This window comes from Artemia franciscana, chromosome 18 (genome assembly GCF_032884065.1).
Source record: "Artemia franciscana chromosome 18, ASM3288406v1, whole genome shotgun sequence".
In the NCBI taxonomy this organism is placed as follows: Eukaryota; Metazoa; Arthropoda; class Branchiopoda; order Anostraca; family Artemiidae; genus Artemia; species Artemia franciscana.
In genome coordinates, this window is record NC_088880.1 from 12,611,045 (window position 1) to 12,635,138 (window position 24,094).

Below are 24,094 nucleotides of genomic sequence, written 5' to 3' on the forward strand. Positions count from 1 at the left end.
CCTTTCTTTGCCAGTGCCAACGATTCTGAGGTGTCTATTGGTTGCTCATGCAAGGGACATAAAGCGTGAATAGGGTCTGCCATCTAGAAGAGAGAACTGGAAACGATTAGAATGTCAGTGAATACGTTACAATACAAATCATGATCTAGATTGGACAATCTGCTGCCAAGTTCCAGTGAACTTGAGCACAAAACCCCCTCGCAGATAGCCCTTATTAACTCCCTTTGGCAAAAATAAAACGTGACCAGCAACTTTTTTTGCGGTCGATTATACTCACACTTCCACTAAAGAATTTTCGCTCAGCGCAGCTATATCTACCGTGCTGCATTAAACTGGCATGTTGGCTCTACACAAGTTTCGTCAGGTTGATGGCGCTGACAAAGTATGTGTCGAAAATAGAGGTAGGAAAAGCATAAAGTCACTTTCCTTCCTGCATTTCCTTCTTTCAATTCCGTAGTAGTAATGTAACAAAACCAATGACAAGATTAAAAAAGAAAAAAGGCACCTGTCTTTAAATATCTGCTCAGACTCCAAAATTTTTTCTATCTTCGCAGTTTTTTTTTTTTAGACAGGTGGATCTGCAAGGCCGAGCACAAAAAAGAACTTTGAAAAGAGCATATAAGATCAATGCATGGTTGTAGCAGAAATTGAGTACCAGCAAGGGCTTTATAAAGGTCTTTAGGAATAGATACATATTCGGAAATCACAAATGGTGAAAATGTTCTCATTTCAACTTTAAATAACAATGTAGGGAAGGTTTTCAGACAGTCATGAAAAGAGCTGGAAGATCTTAATTTTAAAAAGTACAAGGCAAGAAAGAACTGCTCCCTATATTGTGACTACAACAAGTATTTTCCTGAATAATGAGGGTATACCTTTGCATGATTGCCCAGCATCAGGGTTGCACCTCAGGTTCATGTTTGGAACGACCAAAATAGATACAATGCAGCATATTCCTCCAAAAGGAAATAGCATACTGAAACAGAAGTTAAAATTGTCCTCTCTGTACAAAATCTTAAAATTTAATATCAAATGAAACAATTTGTGGTAAATTTTGCTGAAGTTGCTCTATATCATTATTGTAACCATGCAATAAAATTGTTCATGCTTTTTATTTGTGAAAACATTTCTGGAAACTATTGCTGCTAAAATGCTTGTGATTCTACTAAAATCTTTAGCAAAAATACGTGGGTTATTTTGTAACACCATGCCACCAGTTTCAAGTATCAATCTCATATTGTAGATATAATTTATTCTTGCAATTAAAGACATCTTTTGATGTCTAATATAGACTGACAAATAGCAATATATACAAGACTTATGTTTTTATAAATTTGGATGGGAAATGTATTTCAAGCAAAGTTTTAGCCGATTTTGTCCGAAAAGGCTGCCTAATTCTGCTCTTCCTGTATTAGAGGATATCTGAATATCAGTTTTGCTTATTCATAATTTAAGACCTAGCCTATGAGTTGTTGAAATTGATGGGCTCAACAAACAAGAAAAAAGAAAAGAATATGGAAGAAAGATTGATTAATGATTATCGTGATAATGTATGGCCTCCTGGTGGAAAAATGCTGAGGGCTTTATAAAATTTTTATGTATGTAAGTACTTTATGTACATACATGCACACATCTCTGATCCTTGAAGGGAAGGAAAGGGGTACAAAACGTGAGGTGCTGTATGATTGGCCTATAATTTCATGGGGCTTATCTTATCAATAAGAGACAAATGGACTTACCACTCTCTTCCCCCAACAATTGAATAATCAAAAAAATAAAGCTGGTAATTTCAAGAAACAAAATAAGAGAATATTAACGAATATTCCGACTTTACAGTTTTTATCAGTGGACATAAGTTGTTGATTTATGAATTTTCATTTCCAGCAATCAAACACCTTCTTTAGTTAATTAATTTTTAGCTGAAGTATTCAAATCAAAATGCTTTTTATAGTTTTTCTTTTGTGTCTTAGCTTAGAGCCTAAAGTGATGCATCTAAAAGAGCAGACATTATGACCTTTTTGGAAATGTTATAATGTCATGCATCTAATATACTAAATGGAAATTTTAGTTTATGTTAAAAAACAATAGATGTTTTATATAGATTTAGGTTTGACTAAGACGATTTGAATGGATTATAACGCGTCTGAGAAGTGTTCAGTTTTTATTTTTTAACTAAAATCCTTTTGTAGAATGGCGTGTCAGATGAGGTCGATGATTCAGTCACAAATTCTGAAAGTGGGTTGTCAACATGTAATTTAACAGCAGGTAAGTAGCAACAATTTATTGAAAGTACTCTACCTTGGCGTGTAGGGTTGTTCTTCCTCGAGTATGGTTATTACAAGTTAAATCACCTTTGGTTTTATAAGGGAAAAAACTCTCTTCAATGTAAAGGTCTAACAAAAAATGTATAAATAGTTGGATAAACAAGAAATAATCAGAAATAATTTAAAAAGAGGTAAGAAAACTTAAAAGTAGAAGACAAATTTACAAAAGAAAAGAACTGCTTCATATATTGTGTTCTTGATGACAGCACACCCTCATACAAATGCCTAGCGCCAAGTCTTTTCTGTCCTCATTCTTTTTAGGCAACATCAAAGTAGAATATTTTTCTGGACTCTCATAAAGAGGTATTATATGATAAAATTGGAGTTAAGCTGGTTTTCGCAAGTAAAACTTTGCGTACAGAACTGTGTAAAAACTCAAAACAAGGCCTCCGTGCTGTCTCTCTTATCTTCCCCTGAATTTTATGATTTATATGAGGTGTCCGATTATTTTACCCCTTATTTATACAGTTCGCCCAATTTTTCATTTTTCTTATTTGCGCCCCCTCACTCCCTGAAATAAATACATTCAAGCATACCGTAGCGAGAGGGAGAGGGTGGAATAAATATCTGACAAATCAGACACAAAGTCAAACATGTTGTATATTTATTGTTGGGAGTGGGACCAAAGATATACAAGCATCAATCTGAGTGAATGTTTTTTTTTTATAGATCTCTGTCGTTTGAATTATTATTTTTAGAGAGGGGTGGGAGGCTCACCAAATGTCGGGCATTGTCAACAACATTAGCAATGCATGTATGCGTAGTAATCATCATGGACCTACAACAACCTAATTAGAGTAACGCATCAAGGTATATGATCGTCATGACAGTTTTCGTCCCCTTAACTAGAAGCGAAGATACTAAGATTTATATTTCTTAGAAAGAAATAAAAAAGCGGTATTTTCTCTAGTGCTAAGATAAAAGAAATTAGAAGGCTATGTTCTCATATATATTGTTTTGAAGAACTGTCAAAATGTACTAAGGCTTAGTTGTAATCGCCAGGCCATAAAGGGAGCCTGAAGGTTAATGTCCACTCAATATCTTGATTTTTTCTTTCTTAATTGTATGTTTAATAGTTTACTTGGTTTCTGTCTCCTCAGAAAGTTTTAGAGACCAGGATTTGGGTAAAAATGTGCTTTCCTTTAGTTTTTGGGCCAGATTATGGCCTGGTCACAAGGTATTTTAAGATTTTCCTATGTTTTTAATGAAAACCAAAGTTGAACCTCTATGAAACATCAGGTAGTGGTAAAGGAATATCCAATCACAAAAATGCAAACATGGGATTTTTGTTATATTATCTCCCTTGCATTTTAAGTGACTCCTAATCATATAGTTCTACCAACTTTTCCATATTGCACGTTACAATTAGCCAAAACATGATAAAACATATAAAAACATGCCCATATAAAGTATCAAGAGAACACGAGGCTGTTGAGGAGGGATCACCCTAAAAAGGGGTTGTTTGTTTAGAACCAACTCACCATACACAAAAATTAAGTTGTAAAACTTTTACTCTCCTTGGGGATATTTAAAAAAAAAATTTCCTGCTGAAGACAATTTTTGGGACAAACCAGTAAAGTATTTGCTATGATTAATAGATTGAAGACTAAAACTATTGGAAAAAAACTGCTATAGGAGTGCTGCTTCTCCAGTTAATATTCGATTTTTCACCTACCCAGTCAATAGGTACCAGAATTAAATAGAAGCTGCTTACTTGTGTCAAAATGAACCAAAAGGTACCATGTAAAATGCACCACAACAAATAAAAAATTACCGAAAATAGTACATTAGTACCATGGGTAGCAACCCAGCCTTGGTAGGTAGAGTTGATAAAGTTAGAGCTGATGGTGAGCTTTAGGATCTGGTCCTGAGTGATGAGAGTTTGCGTCAAGAATGCGTTCTGTCATCGATCTTCTTTAACTTCGTCATTGATTCTCGTGACCTTCGACAAGTATAAAAGTGTGGAAGTGAGCCCGTCCTTCTCTGTCACGGATCTTAATTACTCTGATGATTTTGGACATGCTTACTGAGTCTTATAGATGTCCAGGGCATGATTAATGAAGTAGCAAGCAGAGCACATTTGACTGGCCTCCAACTAAGTCTACCGAAGACAAAAACGATGCAGACACCTGGGATGGATGACACCCCTGTGATCCTAAATAGAAGTTAAATCGAGGACGATCAGTCGTTCAAATACCTTGGCTCAACGATAAATGCAATTGGGGTATCATCAGAGGAGATCTGGGATTGCATATCCTCAGAATGAAAAGTCTCTGGATTTGGAAGCGTAGCGAAATCTCTCCACGCACAAATCTTCCAGTTTATGAAGCCATGGCGTCCTCTGTTCTTCTCTTTGTGTGTGAAACTTGCTCACTAAAAGCTGTGGAAGTGTCAAACTTGGACGTATTCCATCACAAGTGCCTGCGATATATACTAAGCATTCGCCTCTCAGACAGTCTCGAACGAAGAGGTCTGGAGAAGAAGTGGGGATCGCTCACTGGTCCCTGACGTTGTAAAAATGAGGCGTCTGAGGTGGATTGGCACACCATGCAGATGAGCATATTACCTAAAATACCTCAAATGCCTTCCACTACTGGTATGGAAGAAGAAAGCAGGGAGACAGAAGAAAACATGGCTTACGACAGTCAAGGCTGACCTAGAACCTATTGGGGGTTTCCGAAAATTTGGGTGACGCTCGGATCGTCACTGGCTTGAAATTATGGAGCCTGCCACCATTGAGTAAAATCTCTGGTAAGAAACATGTCGTCGTCTGCTGGGTGCCACGATAAGCCTGGATGTGGCTTAAACGTGCAACAACTAAACCAAACCAACTTTAATATTGAATGGGGTTTGAATCTTGGATTGTTTGAATTTCTTTTAGCTTTTTGAAATAAAGAGAATGATATGATCATTCATCATATCATGATAATGATATGATCATATAAGAATGAAATAACAAGAATGAGTTTTGGTCGAGAATGATATGACTGGTAACAATACAAGTTCCTTCCTTTTGATTTGAGTACTGTTCTAACGAAGCAAAAAAAAAAAAAAAAAAAAAAAAAAAAAAAAAAAAAAAAAAAAAAAAAAAAAAAAAAAAAAAAAAAAAAAAAAAAAAAAAAAAAAAAAAAAAAAAAATCATTTTCTCTTGCTATATTGACGCATTGGTTAAAGGGACGAAGGGATTTGCGGCAGATATTCCATAAAAACCCTAGATGTGCACAGACAAAGCTGCTGTGGATTGTGGGAACGAGCTATCTTAATGTTCTTGTATTTTCAAAGTTTTACAGTCACAATTTGACTAAGTTTGACCGAGCCAGAATTATGATATCACTTGGATTTAAACTTGTTTCATCTGAAATAAAACCTGTATTCCAAATTTTCAAAATGCAACTCTGTAGATTGATAAAAGTGCAAAATGTTTGTTGTTTGTTGATGCACTAAAACTGTTGGAAGGTAAAAAATAGCAAACTAAAACACGGATAGGGAATTCAAACCATACTAACCTGAATTCAGATAGTGGGGCCACCTGGAAAAAGACCAAGAGACGTTGGGTTGTGAATTCTGGCTGGTTTTTGAATTAAATGCGAAATTCTTGAAAGTGGAATGTCAGTTGTACGTTTTTAAAGGTGCCTGATTAAGAAGCTTATATTTATTAAAAAAAATTGTCGGGCAGAGAAACGAATTTTTCAACTACCATCACAAACAAAAGTAAACCAAATATTTGTTTGCTTGAAGGCATTTTTTTCCGTTAGGCTGCAGGAAATACTGCTACCGAAGCAAAGGTCGACTACCATCAGAACAGAGCTCGATGCTATGTTGTGGCAGACGATGGTAAATTTTTTCAAGCGACCAAGTGATGCGGATGTGTTGATTCCCACTGGCTTGTCTGATTGAAAAAGTGAATTTAATTTTTATTATAATCTTAATTTAATTGACCAGTGAAGATTAAAAAACTGATCTGAAATAGAAGTGATACAAATATTTATCTTCATCGTAAATGTTCAATTTATGTCAGAACTAAGCTTTATGCTAAAGAGACGACATAAAACTGTAAATTTTGTCATGCAATGTCAGTATGTAAATTACCATGTCTCATTGAAATTAGAGTCCTTGAAAGCAAAAGCGGAATCGCCAATAGTATTTTTTTTACTACTGGATAAACAGGAAACTATTATTTATTTCAAACATAATTTGGCTGGCCGATTTTTTTTGCCTGCGATCTGAAACACCAAACTAGTATTTACCTTTGTGAAGGCATTTTTCATTTGACTATGTAAAATCCGGCTGGCGAACTGAAATTTTAGCTCCCAGTCCAGCTGATTGTGAGTTATGATTCTGATTGTGAGCTCATTGAATGTCTCTAAATCTACAGATTGTTAAGAAAAACAGTCACATAGCGACTTTAATCCTTAGGGTATCCAATGATACAGTCTTCATCTCTCAGTTTTCTTAAAATTCCTTGTACTACTTATGATTAATTAGCTTTTACCTCGTTTGACAGTATAGAGAAGTAAACTTTTTTCCTAAAAGAATTTTTTGACTTACGTAAGTCTCTGCCTATGATATGTTGCTGAATCTACAAATTGTTAAGAAAAACAATGTCATAGATACTTTAATCCTTAGGATATCCAATGAAACAGCCTTCATCTCTCAAATTTTCTAAAATTCCCTTTTTTTCAGGGTGCGGGGGTGAAGTATGGCTGGTCTGCATATTATGTAGTAAGAATTGCGTTCTAACTCCACACTGTCCAAATACTTTACCAACTCAATAAAGAAATTCTCTTAAGTGAAAGTAAATAGCAACATTAAAACATCAAACCAGAAGGTTTTATTCCATGTTTGATGGTTAAGAAAAACAATGTCATTGATACTTTAGTCCCTAGGATATCCAATGAAACAGCATTCATCTCTCAAATTTTTTAAAATTCATCACAACGCTTATAATTAATTAACTACCTCGGTTGACAGTAAAGAAAAGTAGATTTTTTTCAATAAAAAATTTAACAGGTCACACGTTTGGTAAACAGAGATGCATTAAGTGAAAAAAAGTGTATGGTTCTATGCCAAAGGTAATCAAAAATGGTAGCCTGCCTTAGGAAGTCGAATTAATCTCATGAATGGATCAAAACAAACAAATGTTAGCAGTTGGTAATTTTTTCAAATCGAAAACTGATGAAACAGATAAATAAGGAAAAACCTCTAATTTGGTTGGGGCCCGGCACCAGGTCTACATTCCCCCTTCTGCAGACAAGCTTGAACACGAAGACGATGGTGATTTTCTTAGATTACATAATTACAATTGTATTAGATTTTTTTATGAATACAATCCTCTTTGTTTAGTTTTGTCTGCTTTTTTTATAGGTGAGAAGACTGAAAAGAAGGTTATTACTGTGACAAGGTCCACAACTGTAAAAGAAGAAGTGACCAAAAAAATCCACGATAGTGAAGAAGAAAATGGTAAGTAATCACATTAGCACAACCTAATTTGTGTGTGTGTAGGGGTGGTGGTGGTGTAAAGTCTTAAAAATGTCCTTATTATCAGGGAAGCAGCTACAGTCCAAAATTTTTTGTATTTTGATAAAAACCTTTTGAATAAAAAAGGAGTAAGGAAAAGGGTGGGCAATGGCTAAAAAGGTGGGCAAGTAAGGAAAAGGAGGCATAAATTAACGATTTCTACGTTCGAACACCAAAAACGTTTTTCTTTTCTTCAGAAAGACATTAAACAAATCATGGAAAACTTAGTCATATAAATTCTACGTTCTGGGAATTTTTTATAAACTCTCCTAAATATCACTGCCACAGTTTTCCAAATAAAACATTCGAATTCAATAACAATTAGTGTGAATAGGTCGTCGTGTTCAGAATGAAGTGATCTATCTCATATTTTCTTAATAAACTTTTTATAGCTTTCGACGGAACTGCTTTATTTCCCAACGAATTTAAACAATAAAAATATTTAAGAATTATTTAACGTTGTTGATTAATGGTCCCTCCCTTTTGGATAATAAATGCAAGTAGACTACCAGTCGTTGAGCTTGGCGATTACTTCTATTCCTCCAAAAATGTGACCAGGGACTAATAAATTCTCACAAATATGAAGGGGCACAATAGCTTATCAAAGAGTTTTGAAATGCCTATTGGTTCCATAAAATTCGAACAGACTCTCAGACTCACTGGAACGTTCTAATAAACAACTCTGTCATGGAAATTCGATGGGCATCCCTGGAATTAATTTTAAGTTATAAATGAACATTAAGACTGATTTTTTAAACAATTTATAATCACTCAGGCTGCCTCTCTTGTTTTGCTTCTTTTCTGGGATCCCTTGACTAATTTGTGTAAATTTAAAAGAATACTGTTAAATTTATATCATTTGCAGCTTATTGTGCTCACCAGTAGGAGCACAAGTTGATATCATTAGACTTTATAAAAGTCCAACTTTTATGAAAAAAAGGGCTTTAGGCTGAAATACCAAATATACCTTGGGTTCGAAGCTGCAGCTATTTCCCTAAGACCCTTCTAGGGCTCTTGCGGCGATCTTGGAAGACATCTGCTCCTATCATTTTCCTGTATCAAGGGGTGTGTTAATTGACGCATTTGACCTTTATGAAAAGTGATTTTGGCAACCGACAGAGTGATTTTGACCAGTGACGGTACTCCTGTTTGAGCGATTAATTTAGGTTTACCAGATTACTTATTGGAGTTTATTACTTTATTGGATTCCTGATTTTCCATGATGATACCAAATGTTTACCTGGTTACTTATTAGCTGAAACGGTTGTGATAACTAGGAATACCATTATTAACAGAATCCACTCAGTCTTAAAAGGTAGTAATAACACAGAAAAATCAAGAAAAGGAGTGATTGTCTAATTTTCAAGTAATGCATGAATCAATGGATCGAGACATTTCAAGAAATGTTTGGGTGTTTGCATATGTGCTTGAGTATATAGAATGTTCTTAAGCTCATATAGAATGAACTTGATACAATTGGCATCTAACAGCATCGCTCAGTATTCGACTGAAAATAAGCTTTTTTTTAAGTATTAGCTCCTTATTTGTGAAAATGTTGCTGTGACTGGGTGAATTTAAGAGGCAATGAAAGGCTTTGACACTAAAACTACAAGAACTGGATTTGCTCAAATTTACTTTTCAAATGCTCAATTGTCGATAACGGTGATTCGTAGCTCTTGCAGGTTGAAACATGGTCTTCCATGTGATTGTTTTACTACTTACTTTTTACTTCTGTTATAACTATTTTTGACAGTTTGTTGATTGAATTAGATCCTAGTGCCATGATACTAAATCTCACTAATGTACTTTGTGGGTAGGCATGACTATTTTTCAAATGTTTTTGCTTTGTAAGCCTAATGGTTTCATCAATAGGTTGGTGTCTTCATTGTACGTATATAAACTTGTGTTTGAGGGTGGCCAAAAAGAGGAAAAAAAGAAGAAAAAGATAGGCTACTTAATTTCTGAAATTAATCCTCAAATGAATTTTTTAAAACCTGATTTTTCGTCATTCTTTTTTGCTAAAATATAGGAACCGTTATTATTTTTTTTTTTTTTAATAAAATAGTTCAGCAATTTCATTTTCAACTGCGTTTATATCCATAGTAACCCTTAAGTTCGGTGTTTGTCTACACTTGCTAGTCTTGTGCTAGTTTAGTATGTTGTCAGTATTTTAGCCTTTTTCAGTGTTCTTTGTGCTTTTAGGTTTGGCAGGTGCTGCGTATCGAAGTCGACTAAAGAGTGACAAGATGACATCCGAAGAAGCGAGTGCATTCCCTGATATCGATATGCTGCCAGCATCGTCTCATAAACTTTTTCTTTATATCCGGAATAGTATAGTAAGTTCCTGGATATTTTTTGTCAACCAGTCTTTGCTTATACCATCATTAGTACTCCAGTCTGGACGTGGAAGTAAATCTTCTAGTAAAAAGTATGTGAAGCTAATAACAGAATAATCTCAATGAATCTACAGAAGAAAAAACGACGCTATATGGTGGATTTATTAGGGTTATTTTTTTGTTACTCAATTTGACAAGGCTATTTTGTACGGGGGACTAGTCTTTTTTACGTCAATAAGAGTCCTGTTAAATTTGTAAAGACTTGATGTATTCTCTTTTATTTGGTGGAAAGTAGCAAAATATGCAGTTTAAGATGCGCAGCTTTTGACCCTTTTGCCTTTTATTACAGAATAATGAAACTCACCTTTGAATGTAACAATGCACAGGTATACCCATAAAAAACTGAGCAGGCAGGGGTGTTTCTCTGAGCTAATCGTAGGGAAATCTTCCTCAATTCTGCTTAGAAACAGCCTGTACCCTTCAAGACTAGCAATTATAAAAATAAAACCGCGGTGAAGGTAAGTATGGATTGAGGATGCTAACTTTGGATGGGAGTTTTTTTTTTCAGAGTCTCTGGCGTAAGTTTTTGGAGACACTAGTAACATTTATTGTGCAGTAGAGTTGTAGATCTGAGTATAAGCATAGTATAGACTTTGATTTCTTATTACAATTTTTGTAATAAAAATGAAAATCAGTTTTGTTAAAGATAACAAATGATCTATGGAGCCAAAGCAACCGGGTTTGGATACCTTCACCTTGAGTTGCTATTGCTTTTTAACATCATAGGAAAAATTTGCTGATGTAGAGATATTGAATGCCGAACCGTTCCTAGAGTTGGTGGTGCCCGGGGAAAAATTAATTACAACGTATCCCTCCCGATTCAAATATAAGCAAAAAAGCTGAATCTAAAGTGAAAAATTTCAACAAAATGGGCAATTCCCCAACCGCCCCCTCCAGCTGTTCCACCTGGGGCAGCTGGCCCGTTCCTCCCCCCCTAGGAATGGCTCAAATTTTATGATAGAATTAGTAGGAACTGTGTTTTCTGTTTAATGGACGAAGGTTTGTGTTTCTTTGTAAGACTTTCAAATTTCTGAGAGGCTACTTTGCATTGAAACGACAATATACTTATCCCATTGAATTCGTTAGTTTTAGATCTATCAATTCAGCGAGCCGAAACTGTGTCATTGCCTTTTTCTGAGAGAATTACCTAAAATTCCTTTTTAGGTTTATGTTCGCTCTGATAAGTCTGCTGGTGTAACTTGCACCAAAAAAAAAAAAAAACAAAAAAAAATTATTATGTAATGGGATTCACTGGTCTCAGAGAAGTCCATTAACTGATTCAGAATTGTATTATTATTTAGTCTTTCTTAGAGAAGGATTTAAACTTGCCTGAAAGAAAAGCAAAATTGTCCCTTTTCCAACGATTTTCAACTAATTTTTGACCAGTTTTTAGCTAGAATTTCCAATGTCAAATTTTAAAATTTAATTCGGTAGGTTGAATGTGGACCCGAATCTCAGCTACTAAGTGATAGTGTGGTTTTTGTATTTTGTTGATTAAACCTCATGACAACAGACCATTAAATTACAAAACTTGCAGAGGGAATTTAAGCTTTAAAATTAGGAATTTTTTATTAATTTGCGCCTTTTTCTGAAAAACCACAACAACATGTTTTCCAATCTAAAGCTGATATCTAAAGCAAAGATAAAAATAAAGCTCAGTTAAAGGGTAAAGCTGAATCTGAGCCATTAAATGAGAGCAAAATCGTCATCCCATGTTCAAAAGTTAAAGCCACAGGATTGCAGATAAATAGCATACCAAAACCTTGAACCAATATATTCCTCAAGTTTCAACAGTAACTGTTTTTTCTATACAGTGCAACTTCATTTATTTTTTATCGCTTGGAGAGGGGGCCTCCTCAAAAAGTAGAACTTTCCTTTATTTTTATTCCAAGGGGGTAAGGGCTTTGGTTCCATCAGTCTTTATGGTTGGCCACATAACTACGTTTATAGAATGGCTTTTCTATTTAACCTGCTGGTAGCTGGGTACGTTCAAATATTAACTCTATTAAAACCTTAAGCAAAAGACATGGTCATGGTCTTCATTTACTGAATATCGTCGATTAAAATTATTTCTGAATGTTTATACCTTCCTTGTAATCACCTATTTGTTTAGGGTTTTCGAACTTCTCAGCACACCTCCCTCCCCTTCTCGAAATAAACAATTTTTCCTAAGTAAACGCGTCGTTTCTCAGAGCTAGTAGTATTCTTCTTGAAACAATTTTATCTTAACCTCAGCTCAAATTATTTGTCGTCGAAAAATACTGTATTTTATTTGACTAGACAAACCCTAGGGTAGAACGTAACACACACTAAATTCTGTACAAACATGCACCCATCAACATCCTAATAAAGGAAAAAACAAGAATTGTCTTTTTAGCTTTGTCTTTTTTTCCGTAGAGAAAGTTTTTTTTTGAAATGTAAGGAGGCTTTTCACCTCTCTTATATTTTAGGTAAAAAAGACCGAATGAAATAGTCAAGCAGCCTCTTGCTCGCCGCAAGGAAGAATAAGCTTATACTGTTTCATATTGCCGCCTTTTTAGATAAAGGTAGTGGCATTTTTCTGAGGAAGTGATTCTTTTTGCAAAGTTCTATTGGTACTATAAAGAATTTGAGGGCTTAACCTACCCTGACATGTCAGAATGAGACCTCAACTTACCCTAACATGTCAGAATTTGAGGGTTGTGATATAGATTATTTTCGTCTTTATTGCATAAATGCACTCATACCAATAGGAATGGGTGAAATTCCTACCAATAGGAAAGAGCTATGGAAAAAAACACTTTGTGATGAAAATATCAGTTGCAACATTTAGATAAAATGCTGATGACAGATGTCATCAAAACCTTAATAGTGAAAACAATAGCTTCACTAGAATTTTATTAGACTTATCAATACATAGTGTGACTTTTTTTCCATTTTACTTTCATATATTTTGTCAAGTTTGTAATCTTCTCTGGTCCACCTCTTTTTAAAATTGTTCTCGGACACTTTTCTAATTGCTATTTTTATTTTAAAGCTTCATTTGTGGCATCAAAATCCAAATGAGGAGTTGGCTTTAGAGGCCGTGATGAAGAAAATTGAGCCTCCTTATAATAGTGACCCTACTTTAGTGAAGCGTGTTTTTGCCTACCTTGATCGTTATGGATTCATTAATTTTGGTATTTACAAGAAAATACCTTTGATGAGGCCAAAAAAAGGTCGCGTTATCGTCATTGGAGCTGGGATCTCTGGTTTGATAGCTGCTCAACAGCTTCAACATTTTGGACTTGAAGTCTTTGTCCTTGAGGGAAGAGTAAGTTTGTTCTTTTCTTTTTAAGGGGAAATAAAAGGAACATAAGAAGTAGGAAATGTATATATAGCTTTCAATGATGTACAGGTTCAACATTTTGGACTTGAAGTCTCTGTTTTTGAGGGAAGAGTAAGTTTTTTCTTTTCTTTTTAAGAAGAGATAAAAGGAACTTAAGAAGTAGGAAATATCTAACAGGATTATAAATTCAATAGTAGTTACTAGACAAAGTTTTTTAATATTTCTGATTCTTCTTTAACGTTTTTTCTTTTCTTTTTTTTATTTATTTATTTACGGGCTAAAGCGACATACTTTGTAAAAGTCACCAAACGTGATATAAATTTAGACAAAAAGCAAAAACAGCCATATTACACGCAAAATTGACGAACATTGAACATTGACGATGAAATTGGGTTTGAAATTTGGGGAAGAGGGAGGGGGCATGGGCTCTGGGGATAGATTTCTGCTCATTAAAATACCTTCAGTTTGCTCAGCTTTCAGTTTAATAACAAGTTTGCTGACTGACGAGGCAGCAGTGTGATAAATAGCCTAAGTTTATCCCAGACGTGTGCAAATAAAGTGTCAGGTGTTAGATACTCTCAGAAATAACCAAACAAACATAATCGACCCAGATCATATACAATGAGTTTAGTAGAAACAAAGCACTAAAAAATTAAAACAAGTAAAAATTTTTAAGAAGTCTATGGATTGTCGAGCATTTTATTATATTTTTGTTTGCGAATAGTTCTTTTTTTTTACATAAAAATTGAAAAGCTAATATTAAGTTTTGAAGTGAGCTTAATTTAGCCGAACCAACTATGACTGATCTAAATTGAATTAAAGTAGACCAATCAGAATAGAAGCCCTGGCTGGTGAGCCTCTTACAAATTTTGGAGAAAAGTACAGAATCTTTCGGTTTCGATATCTAGATGAACATAGAAATCTTGATTGCTTGCAGTAGGTGACACCGGCTGTTGAAACAAACTGAATATTGGTATTAGCGGCTTTTTATTGTAAATAACCCTAATCATATTTTTTTTTCTTATCGATTGAATGTATAATGACCAAGGAAAGAATACCAAAGATAAAAATTAACAATTTGTCACATTTCTCTTTGTGTATGACAAGCTTAAGGTTACAGGTTTTCGTCCGTGCAAGCTTGTAGATGTTTAAGGATATGAGCTATATTATTAATTTCGTTTATTTATAACGCGTGGGAAACTGTGCATATAAAAAAAAAAAGAGAGAATCAGTAAAATATGACGCATTTTGCACTGGAACATCCTTTTATAGAACCAAGGACTTCAAAATAAAAACATTTTGTACCCACTCGACCTATCTTAGATCTATTCTCATTTGCTAACTGTAATTTTCTAAGATTTTCCTTGTGATTGTTTCAAGATTATTAAGTTCTTTGGGCAGTTCCGCATTTTTGTCAGTGTTGCCACGGTAAACTGTGAAAATAAATAAGCAAAACTAATGAGCTAGATCTGACAACGCTCTTCGTCCGTAAGAAGCCAACACTAGCATTGTGTAGAATTTCAAAAACATCTACTCTTTCAAAGATAAGTTACAACCTCTTCAGCCGTCTGGGGCCATATTCTAGCTTTTTTTTCTGATCTTTCACCTACATTTTTTATTATTATTATTATTATTTAGCTCCTGCTAAAACCAAAACTGCATAACTGCTTGTAAAGGTCTTTTTTCATCAGAAATTGAATACGCAACTTTTCTCACTTTTTAGTATGTGTGTGATTGTGTAATTTTTCAGTTAAACAGATCAGACAATCATATTTAATTTTCATTGTTCTTGGTACTTAAAGCTAAACAGTTTTGCTAATAAGGAAGCTAAGCTAACAGTTACGCAAAAAAAAAAAGTTGCTACTAGGTCTCAAGCGAATCAAATTAAAGTTCAGTCGAACTAGATTTAATCTGTCAAACTGGACCATGATAATGAATCATTGAATAATTCTAAGCCTTGGAATTCTGTATAAACAAATCTGTCAAGTGGTCTGATCTCACGGAACTAAAATGTTTGGATTAACAGTATTAATATTAGCAGTATTGGAATATTGATATTAGCAATATCAAACTTAGCCACTTGAACAACACTAAAGGACCCATCTGATGGAATTAAAATGCATATAAAGAAAAAGTGGTATTAATAGAGCTTCCTAAAATTTAAACTATATCAAAAGTTGATGGTAATCTTTAAGAAGGAGCAGAAAAAGAAGAAATTATTCTTAATTGCAATATAAAGATAGTGAACCCTGGCAAGGATGGGGTCAAAATTGTCAAGAAGATAGCTATCGCCTGAAGAACAAAAATGATGCACGTTATTTGTAGCTTCTTATTTCGTCTTCTGGAGCTGTTGCCTTCTTCCTGGCCAACATGAAGGTTTTTTCAAATATTATTGCCACCTACAATCTTCACTTTTAGAATATTCAGATTGTGCTGCAAAATACAACCTATAGCGAAGCTAAATAAGTGTATTTCACCAAGCTAATATACTGTTTTCATCAAGTCACTAGTCTACTTTTTACGAGTTGAAGCTTCTGTAAATAACAAAAGTTGTCTATCAAACATTATTGACATGGTATTTTTAAAATTTAGTCGCCTTTAAATATTAGACGCAATTCGTCCGTCCTCTACTTTTGTCGTCTCATTATTTGTAATGATTTTTTGCTTGATTATTGCTATATCTTAATTTACATGTATGGGTAAACTGATGATTTTGGGAACAAAAATTATAGTTTCACAGTTTTGGCTTTAAAGCCTGGTTTAATATCCTCGGCGATTTTGCTTAACCTGTGAAATACTATGATCCATTTACTCAAGTGAATACTGCATTAGATTCGATGTCAGTTTTAGTGATCTCAGAGCTGGTTAATTTCTATCATGGGCTCCTGGACCGTAAAAGCGTAAGCTGGAGTAATTTTCTACCCAGATGGAATGTATTCTGGCTCTAAGTTACTTCTTGAACGCTTTATACTCAGGCAAAGTCAATTAAATCAAATCAGGCAAATTAAAGCTGTACAAGCTCCGATTTGAAAAACATACTTCAAGTAAAGTGGTTAAGATTCGTAATTATAAAGCAGACTGTTTTGCATTGACAATATTCAGTGCTTTATATTGTAATATGCGATAGTAAAATAAATTTTATTGTATTCTTAAAATAACGTAATTTTAATTTGTGTAGTTTTTACGTATCTTTTTCGTAATTTTATGTCATTGCTTTGTGATTTTGACTGTACTCAATCACATGTGGTGCCTAGTTGAGAAAGGATACAAGTAAGCGTCTTGGAATATTTCGCATATTTTATTTTTGTTCTATAGAAAGTTTGCTTGATATAATAGAAGCTTGAGTTTATTGAAAGGAGTTCTATAACTTAAAATTTTCTGTAAAACCATGACTATCAAAACCAAATTTTCGGGAGATTGTTTCTCAGCCGGATTGAGAGACAAAGTCCACTTTTTTTATTTTGCTTGAAATGGAAATAGTTTGATTCGACTAACTTTAGAAATCATAATAGGTCATACCCAGGAAGTCAGAATGATAAACTGGCATTCATATTTGAACTCTGAATACAGGCATTGCACAGGAGGCTTATACAACCTTGAACAGCATAAACTTATATCTTTGGGGGAAACTCTCATCAAATGTTTTCCTTTTTCGATTGTTAATCTTTATTTTCATAATCTAAGCTTGTAGCCTATTTGGAATAGCTGGTATCCTTTGTTTCGGGTTAATAACTTGTTTTGGGCTGGAGCCAAGTCTAAGCCGTTTTGTAGCTATTGATCCTGTAGTGTTTATATTGTCCATGAAAATTCTCGAATTTGCTCATTTAAGTTTTTTGGTTGCTCCTAACTGGCAACTGAAAAAATCTGTTGCATTATCCAATATACAAGTGGAGCTGGAGGTGATGGTGAAAGGGATAATGAGGCTAAAGCAGAACGAGAGCAATCTGGACCTGGGCCATCTTCATTCATTACTACTTGAAAAATGTCTGGTCTTGATGATCTCCTGCAAAAAGTCGTAAGTAAATGTATGCTAGCCATCCAAAACTATAAATACAATACACAGAAGGGTACTACTACTGATATCAACTTACTGCAGCACCAAGCCGCCTAAGACCAACACAGCTACGCAAGCTCCTCCTCCATTCGAGAATTTTTCATGGAACATAATTTCAGTTTGTGAATTCCTCCTTTGTCTTTTTGTGGCAATGGTACCATCTTTATTTAGGGAGGAATCTTTTAATGGGTAGATTATTACATAAGTCTTGCGTCGTATCACTAAAATCGTCGTTTTGTCATCACTGCTGACCAGAAGAAAAAAATTCTAGTGTTTTTAGAACGCATGCAAAGCTGCTGTATGGTTAATATTATTTTTATAATGAATTAATTTTATAATGTTTATTATATATTTTTAAAGACACAGAATAAACTATCTATAAATTATAACTCTTAAGCTTATGATATTTTGATCCAAATTGACTTGTAGGTTGTTTCTCTTTGACTGATATATGATATATGACTGATATATCTCAATCATTGGCTCTCATTTAAACTGGTTAGCCCTTGAAAATCCTTTTGGTGATGAGAGGGACTTTAGTTAATGTTATTATATCGGTTTTAAGGTCCTTTTCTAATGAAATACAAGTTATAATTATTGGAATAGAATTTGGTAGAATTCGGAATTTGGAACTTATGACTTTTAAGTTAGTGCTATCGTGCAGACCAAGTGAGACATGACTTGAACTTCATTTATTTTGATTGTTCCGATTTAACTAATAGGGCTACCCCAAGTTTGGAGCTAATCTTGGCTAATAATGTGGATAGGTGATGATTATAATTAATCGGTTGTACGTATCCTTTTTTTTAGGATAGAGTTGGTGGCCGTATTGCTACGTTTCGAAAAGGTCATTATATAGCGGATCTTGGGGCAATGGTGGTAACTGGTCTTGGCGGAAATCCGATTGCCACTCTTGCTCGCCAATTTCCAATGGAACTTTATAGGATCAAAACGAAGTGTCCTCTCTACGAAGCAACTGGAAACACTGTAAGATAATATCCATTTGGTTTTATTGTTTGACTAGTTCGTATCGTGCTTGTCCAAAATATAAGGACATAAAGGGTAACAGGATATAATTATTAATGCTGGATTATTATCCAACAATCAAAGTTCTCTAGACTTTAGGCTTAAGAACTATACTTTATAATTCTACTAGAACTTCTCAGCCTAAATGTGTGTATACAATTCAAATTTTTCCACTATGCACAGTTTTGTGTTAAAAAAAATTCAAATTTTGTTGGAAAACTCGGGTGGTTCTATCAAATCATTTTTAATTGGTTACAAAAGTTCTCTAATGCAGCTTTTTATGCTGGATTAAGACTTAATTTTAATTTTCTCCATTAGCCCCTCGTAAACCTTAGCCCTCAGTTTTCTGTGAATGTAAGGCTAGCTCTGTAAGTTTATTAGGAGCCTGTAGAGACTATCCTGAAAAGCCATGGACGACAGAGAAGTTCTTTTTTCGTTACCGAATTCTGCAAAACCTCCTTTTTTGATATCCTTGGTAGTTAAAAATGTAAAGTTCTGAGAGAACAGACACTGGACAAACGTTCCCGTGTTTTATTTCTGTTTTTTTTTTAACAAATGTATGGCTAAGATTTTATTTTTTTTATTTTTTGAAATGCGAATGCCGTGAAAAAGTGTTTTTCGAAAACTGGATGAGGTGGGGACCCTTTCTTCATTGGACTCCTTTTTTTATACTGATTTTAAATATGTAAATTCTATTAATTTTAAATATACCCGTCAAAGGATATTGACATAAAAAAAAGTCGGCATAATTTAAGAAAAAAGGGAGTCGTTCGTTACCAAGAAATGTTTGAAAAAATAGGTCAACCTTTTCACAATGTCTCGCATATGCCAAAGAAAAGAAGAAAAAAGGTTCTGTTTAGTAACAGTGACTAAATGTTTTGCTTCTCCATCCCTAAAAAAAAGATTTTTAGCTAATAACCCCAACCCCAAATATCTGCTAAAAATGAAAGCACTTATCTCAAATGTACAGTAATTTAATAGGAGAGAAAGCGAACTTCTCAACACTGATCCAAAATAGAAGCAACTTGATTTCTCTCTCCCATTAATTTTTTTTCCCAAGTTGACATAAAATCCAAAACAAAATTCTACTCTTGTCAGAACCTGTAGTTTTGAGAAAATTACATTAATTTGTATGACTCCCTCTGGCTTTAGAAGCCCCTATTGGCTTCTAATAGGGCAGTTCTCGAGAGGGAAGATAGAATTTATTTCTTAAACGGGATTTTTTTTGTTTATCATTAGTTTTTGTTTAACACCGACCAAGGCAATTTTCATGGAAAAATTCAGTTCTTAGTATTGTACGGTAAAATTTAAGAATTTTTAGATTTTTTAAAGCATTATCAGAGCATAAATTAATATTTATTTTTATTTAGATTTAATAAAGATTAACAGATTCTATTAAACTACCACACCTTCTTGGGGTCATTCATGCGAAAAAAAACGCAAAAAAAGCACTACGGACTAGTCAAGTACGAAGGGCAGTGAAAATGAAACGTGGTTGTTTGAATTGGTGAAGGTATGTGTGCAGTTATGCCAGGTTTATCATCTGAAAATATATTAAACGAGGACATTTGCTGTTTTTACTTAAGAAATTAGGACATTTGGTATTGTGGCAATTTTAATAGGTCAAATTTTAAAATTGATCCGTTGATGGCCCTACTTTTATTTTGAAATACCTTTAATAAAGGATCAAGAGATCCAAGTGCCTTAAAGCTATGGCAAATAACTTGTGTTATCAAAATAAATTTCACAGTGCTTTCAATGTTGATATAAAATCATCTTTGACAATGTCATTTATCCTTGCAGAAATAAGAGCAGAAATAAAATTGAAAAAAAAACTGTTCATTAAGATGGCCCCGAAAATATGTTCTGCCAATTTATTTCAGCGTGGGCAATGCGAGTGAAACTGCCCTCTATAGAGGCCATTTCTAAATATCCCACCACAAAAAGGCCCTGTTCTAATGAAAAAAACTGTATACATCTTATTTAAAATGTCCATTTTTATTGCTATTTATTCTTGTTTCGGGAATTCATGGTTGTGTAAGTGTTTTGCATTAATTAAACAGGAAAAGGAGGACATATTGTGACATGGAGATGTAGGACATCTTGTGAAGGTGTAGTTGATATGGATAATAACTAAATTGTTGATGTTTGAATCTTGACGGACGAAAGCTTTGCCAAATTTAACTATGGTAATTAGTGTTGCTTGTTTATTTTTATGGTTCCACATGGCACAAAACTCTGGTGCTGCTCTAAAAGCTTCGCTGTTTGAAACGATCAAAAGAAAAATCATAGAAAATTGCGTCTTTCTGGGATTAATAGGTCTAATATGGATACAAAAGATTAAACACGTCAATTATTGGCACCCTTGTCACAACCCCTTCCCCCCAAGATTTTGCTATTGATCCGCCTTTGCTTTGAATGTTGGGGTTAACCCGTCGCCCAAGACATCTCAAAACTTGGGTTTTAAAATTGGTTTTCGCTGATCCTACTGAAATGTTTGTCTACTTATAGTTTCCGTCTTTGACGAAGAATTCCCCCGAATATTGTAAAAAAGTGGATTTTTCCCCAATCGAAGCTTTCCCACATCAGGTTTAAGTTATCAAATTCATCACAATATGTAGCATTACAACAGAGCTACTCTTGTGGATGTTGGTGTTTTTTTTTGAAAGGTCTACTTGAGTGTAAAATCTTATCTGTTTACTATCTGGTTTCGTTTCATGTTTATAAAATATGACCATATTTATTATATACTAGCTGTTGGGGTGGCACCCCAACACCTAGTTGGTGGGGGTGCTTCGCGCCCCCCAAGCCGCCCCGCGCGCGTAAGTCGTTATGCGCCATATTAGTTACGCGCCATTGTAGTTGTGTCCCTATGTCCCACCTGTGAATACAGATATATATATATATATATATATATATATATATATATATATATATATATATATATATATATATATATATATATATATATATATATATATATGTATATGTTTTTAACTACGTAAAACTTGCGAATATACAACATTCTTTGCTGTCCCATTGTCTGTGCATATAAATAGATTGTCAGGTTTACCGACTCTTGAACATGCAACATATAATGGTCCACGGGAAAACAATCCGTATTCAGATCTATACCTCATGATTCTAATGATTGCCCTTGAGCTTTGTTGATGGTGATTGCTAATCGACCATTCCCTTTGTTGCCGTCGTCATTTATATATCCCCCTGTGCCCCCCCGGCGTCCCCGTTGTAGTTGTGTCCCTGTGTCCCGGTCGTCATTTATATTCCCTGTGTCCCGGTCGTCATTTGTGTCCCGGTGTCCCAGTCTGTGATTTCTCTTTGAGTGTCCCGGGTGTCATTTATATTCCTTTTGTCCTGGTCGTTATTTGTGTCCCGGTGTCCCGGTCTGTATATACATTCGTTTTTGAAATGGTCTTTTTTTTAGTTTTTAGTTTTTTACCTTTTTTTTTAGTTTTTTTAGTTATGCCTCATGATTCTAATGATTGCCCTTGAGCTTTGTTGATGGTGATTGCTAATCGAACATTCCCTGTGTCCCCGTCGTCATTTATATATCCCCCTGTGCCCCCGGTCTGTAATTTCGTCAGTCGAAAACATGACGTCAGTCAACACACAAACATGACGTCACCCGACAGACCCACACACACACAGACAACTTATTTTTATATATATAGACTATATTTATTAAAGTAATTTCATATTTGGCATGAAAATAACTCTCCATTATAAAATAATGTAATATTAAAAGACGACTTATTTAATAAACGTTAAGGTCGAGGGGTCCCTCTAACTAACATTTCAATTGAAATTATAATTAGTACATGTCCCGGTATTGGTACATGTCCCAGTTTGAAATTGAGTACATAATATGTATGTGAAATGTAAAGTGGACATGCTAAGTGACAAAGATATGTTTGAGTTTTAATGTTTTTGGTCTTTTTTTATTTTAGGAATGTCAACAAGTTAAGAGAAGGACTATTTTAAGGATTGTGGTAAATGGCTTCAGTAAAGCATACGTGTAAAAAAAAAAAAAAAAAAAAAAAAAAAAAAAAAAAAAAAAAAAAAAAAAAAAAAAAAAAAAAAAAAAAAAAAAAAAAAAATAGAATTAGGCTTGCATCCGAAACTAGGGCTGTTACTAGGAACCTGTGACCAAGATTGGGCATAGCTTGAACCGAAAGAACTACGAAGTCGGTCTTTTTAAGTGTAAAAAATAACTTTTTGTGTGTTCTGGGACAGTTTTACGAGTGTGAACAGTACACAAGACAGCCTAATCAAAACTGTGACTGCGAGTAGTGTTGCAGCGTGACCTCAAGGGTTTTTAAACCCCACTAGGAAAATATAGCCTATTAGATGACACTGTGTTAGAGTTTTTATACTTACCTTGGTAGCATTATTAGCAAGAATGTTGGATGCGATGAAGATGTAAAAAGTAGAATAGCCATGGCAAAGGGTGTATTTTCACCGTTGAAGAAAGTCTAGAATATTTAGTAGATGATTCTTCGAGCTAGGATTAGAATACTAGGAGACGTGATAATGACTATGTTCTGTTATGACTGAAATATGGGTGCCTTGGAAGGCTGAGGAAGGTATCGTAGATATTTTCAAGATGAATTGTACAAGGAATGTTTTTGGAGCTCGTTTGAGTGACCCTATTGGACTGTATGGACAATGACTATAATGACCTCTAAGACTATAAGGAGAGAAAGGTTAAGATAGCTAGGTGACGTTCTACAGTTGAAACATACTAGGCTGTTAAAAATTGTGCCGTATTGTAATCCAGGTGGAGCCGAAGGAAAAGCAAGAGGTTTTTGACTGGAGTGGCAAGAGGTAATAAGAAAACATTGATAACCGGTCAGGATTTCACGGGATGCAGAAACGGGCCAATCTCTGAACACGCTGGGCTGAGGATGAGTGTGTTCAGCGGCCTTGGCTAGTTTGTTGGGCGGTGGGTTAACAGTGATGGTACTCATAACCTCATAAGCCTACAAAGGAATTATAACTGTAGAGGAGGATAACACCCTAGCCCTTATATTACCTAAATTAATATCTTCAAATAATTTTCTGCACATTGGGGTTGAGATCCCCCTGGTAACGTCCATGTCGAAAATTCCGTCGACTTATACCCTTAAGAGAAATCCCTAGGCTAGTTGAAAACACCCTGATCGAGAATTGCTAGCAAGGTGAAAGATTTCGTGGTAATGATTCCAGTATCAATTCCACTCTTTATTCTATATGCAAAAAATATATCTCTTATTCACCGATTAAAAATTTTTAGTACGGGAAAATTTACATGATTTCATAAAAAGATCGACAATACCCCGAGTAGGATATTTGATCTTTGTGAAAATTGCTCTGGGAAACTCAAGATGTCTGAGAATCCAGGAATCTACAAAGTTCTGAAATTCTATATTTTCCTGAGAGGAATGGCCATGCATAGTTTTTTCGCCGAGAG

At 34.6% G+C, this 24,094-nt stretch overlaps 1 protein-coding gene across 1 annotated transcript in view; it reads left to right on the forward strand.

The window, feature by feature from the left end:
- Nucleotides 1–24,094, forward strand: part of LOC136038634 (lysine-specific histone demethylase 1A-like) — a gene marked incomplete at its 3' end in the record, with an annotated part of 406,525 nt that overhangs the window by 5,967 nt on the left and 376,464 nt on the right. Inside the window, 5 exon segments of the mRNA XM_065721879.1 lie at nucleotides 2,190–2,265; nucleotides 7,689–7,784; nucleotides 10,044–10,177; nucleotides 13,254–13,529; nucleotides 18,409–18,585. Coding sequence (XP_065577951.1) covers nucleotides 2,190–2,265; nucleotides 7,689–7,784; nucleotides 10,044–10,177; nucleotides 13,254–13,529; nucleotides 18,409–18,585 — 759 coding nt within the window.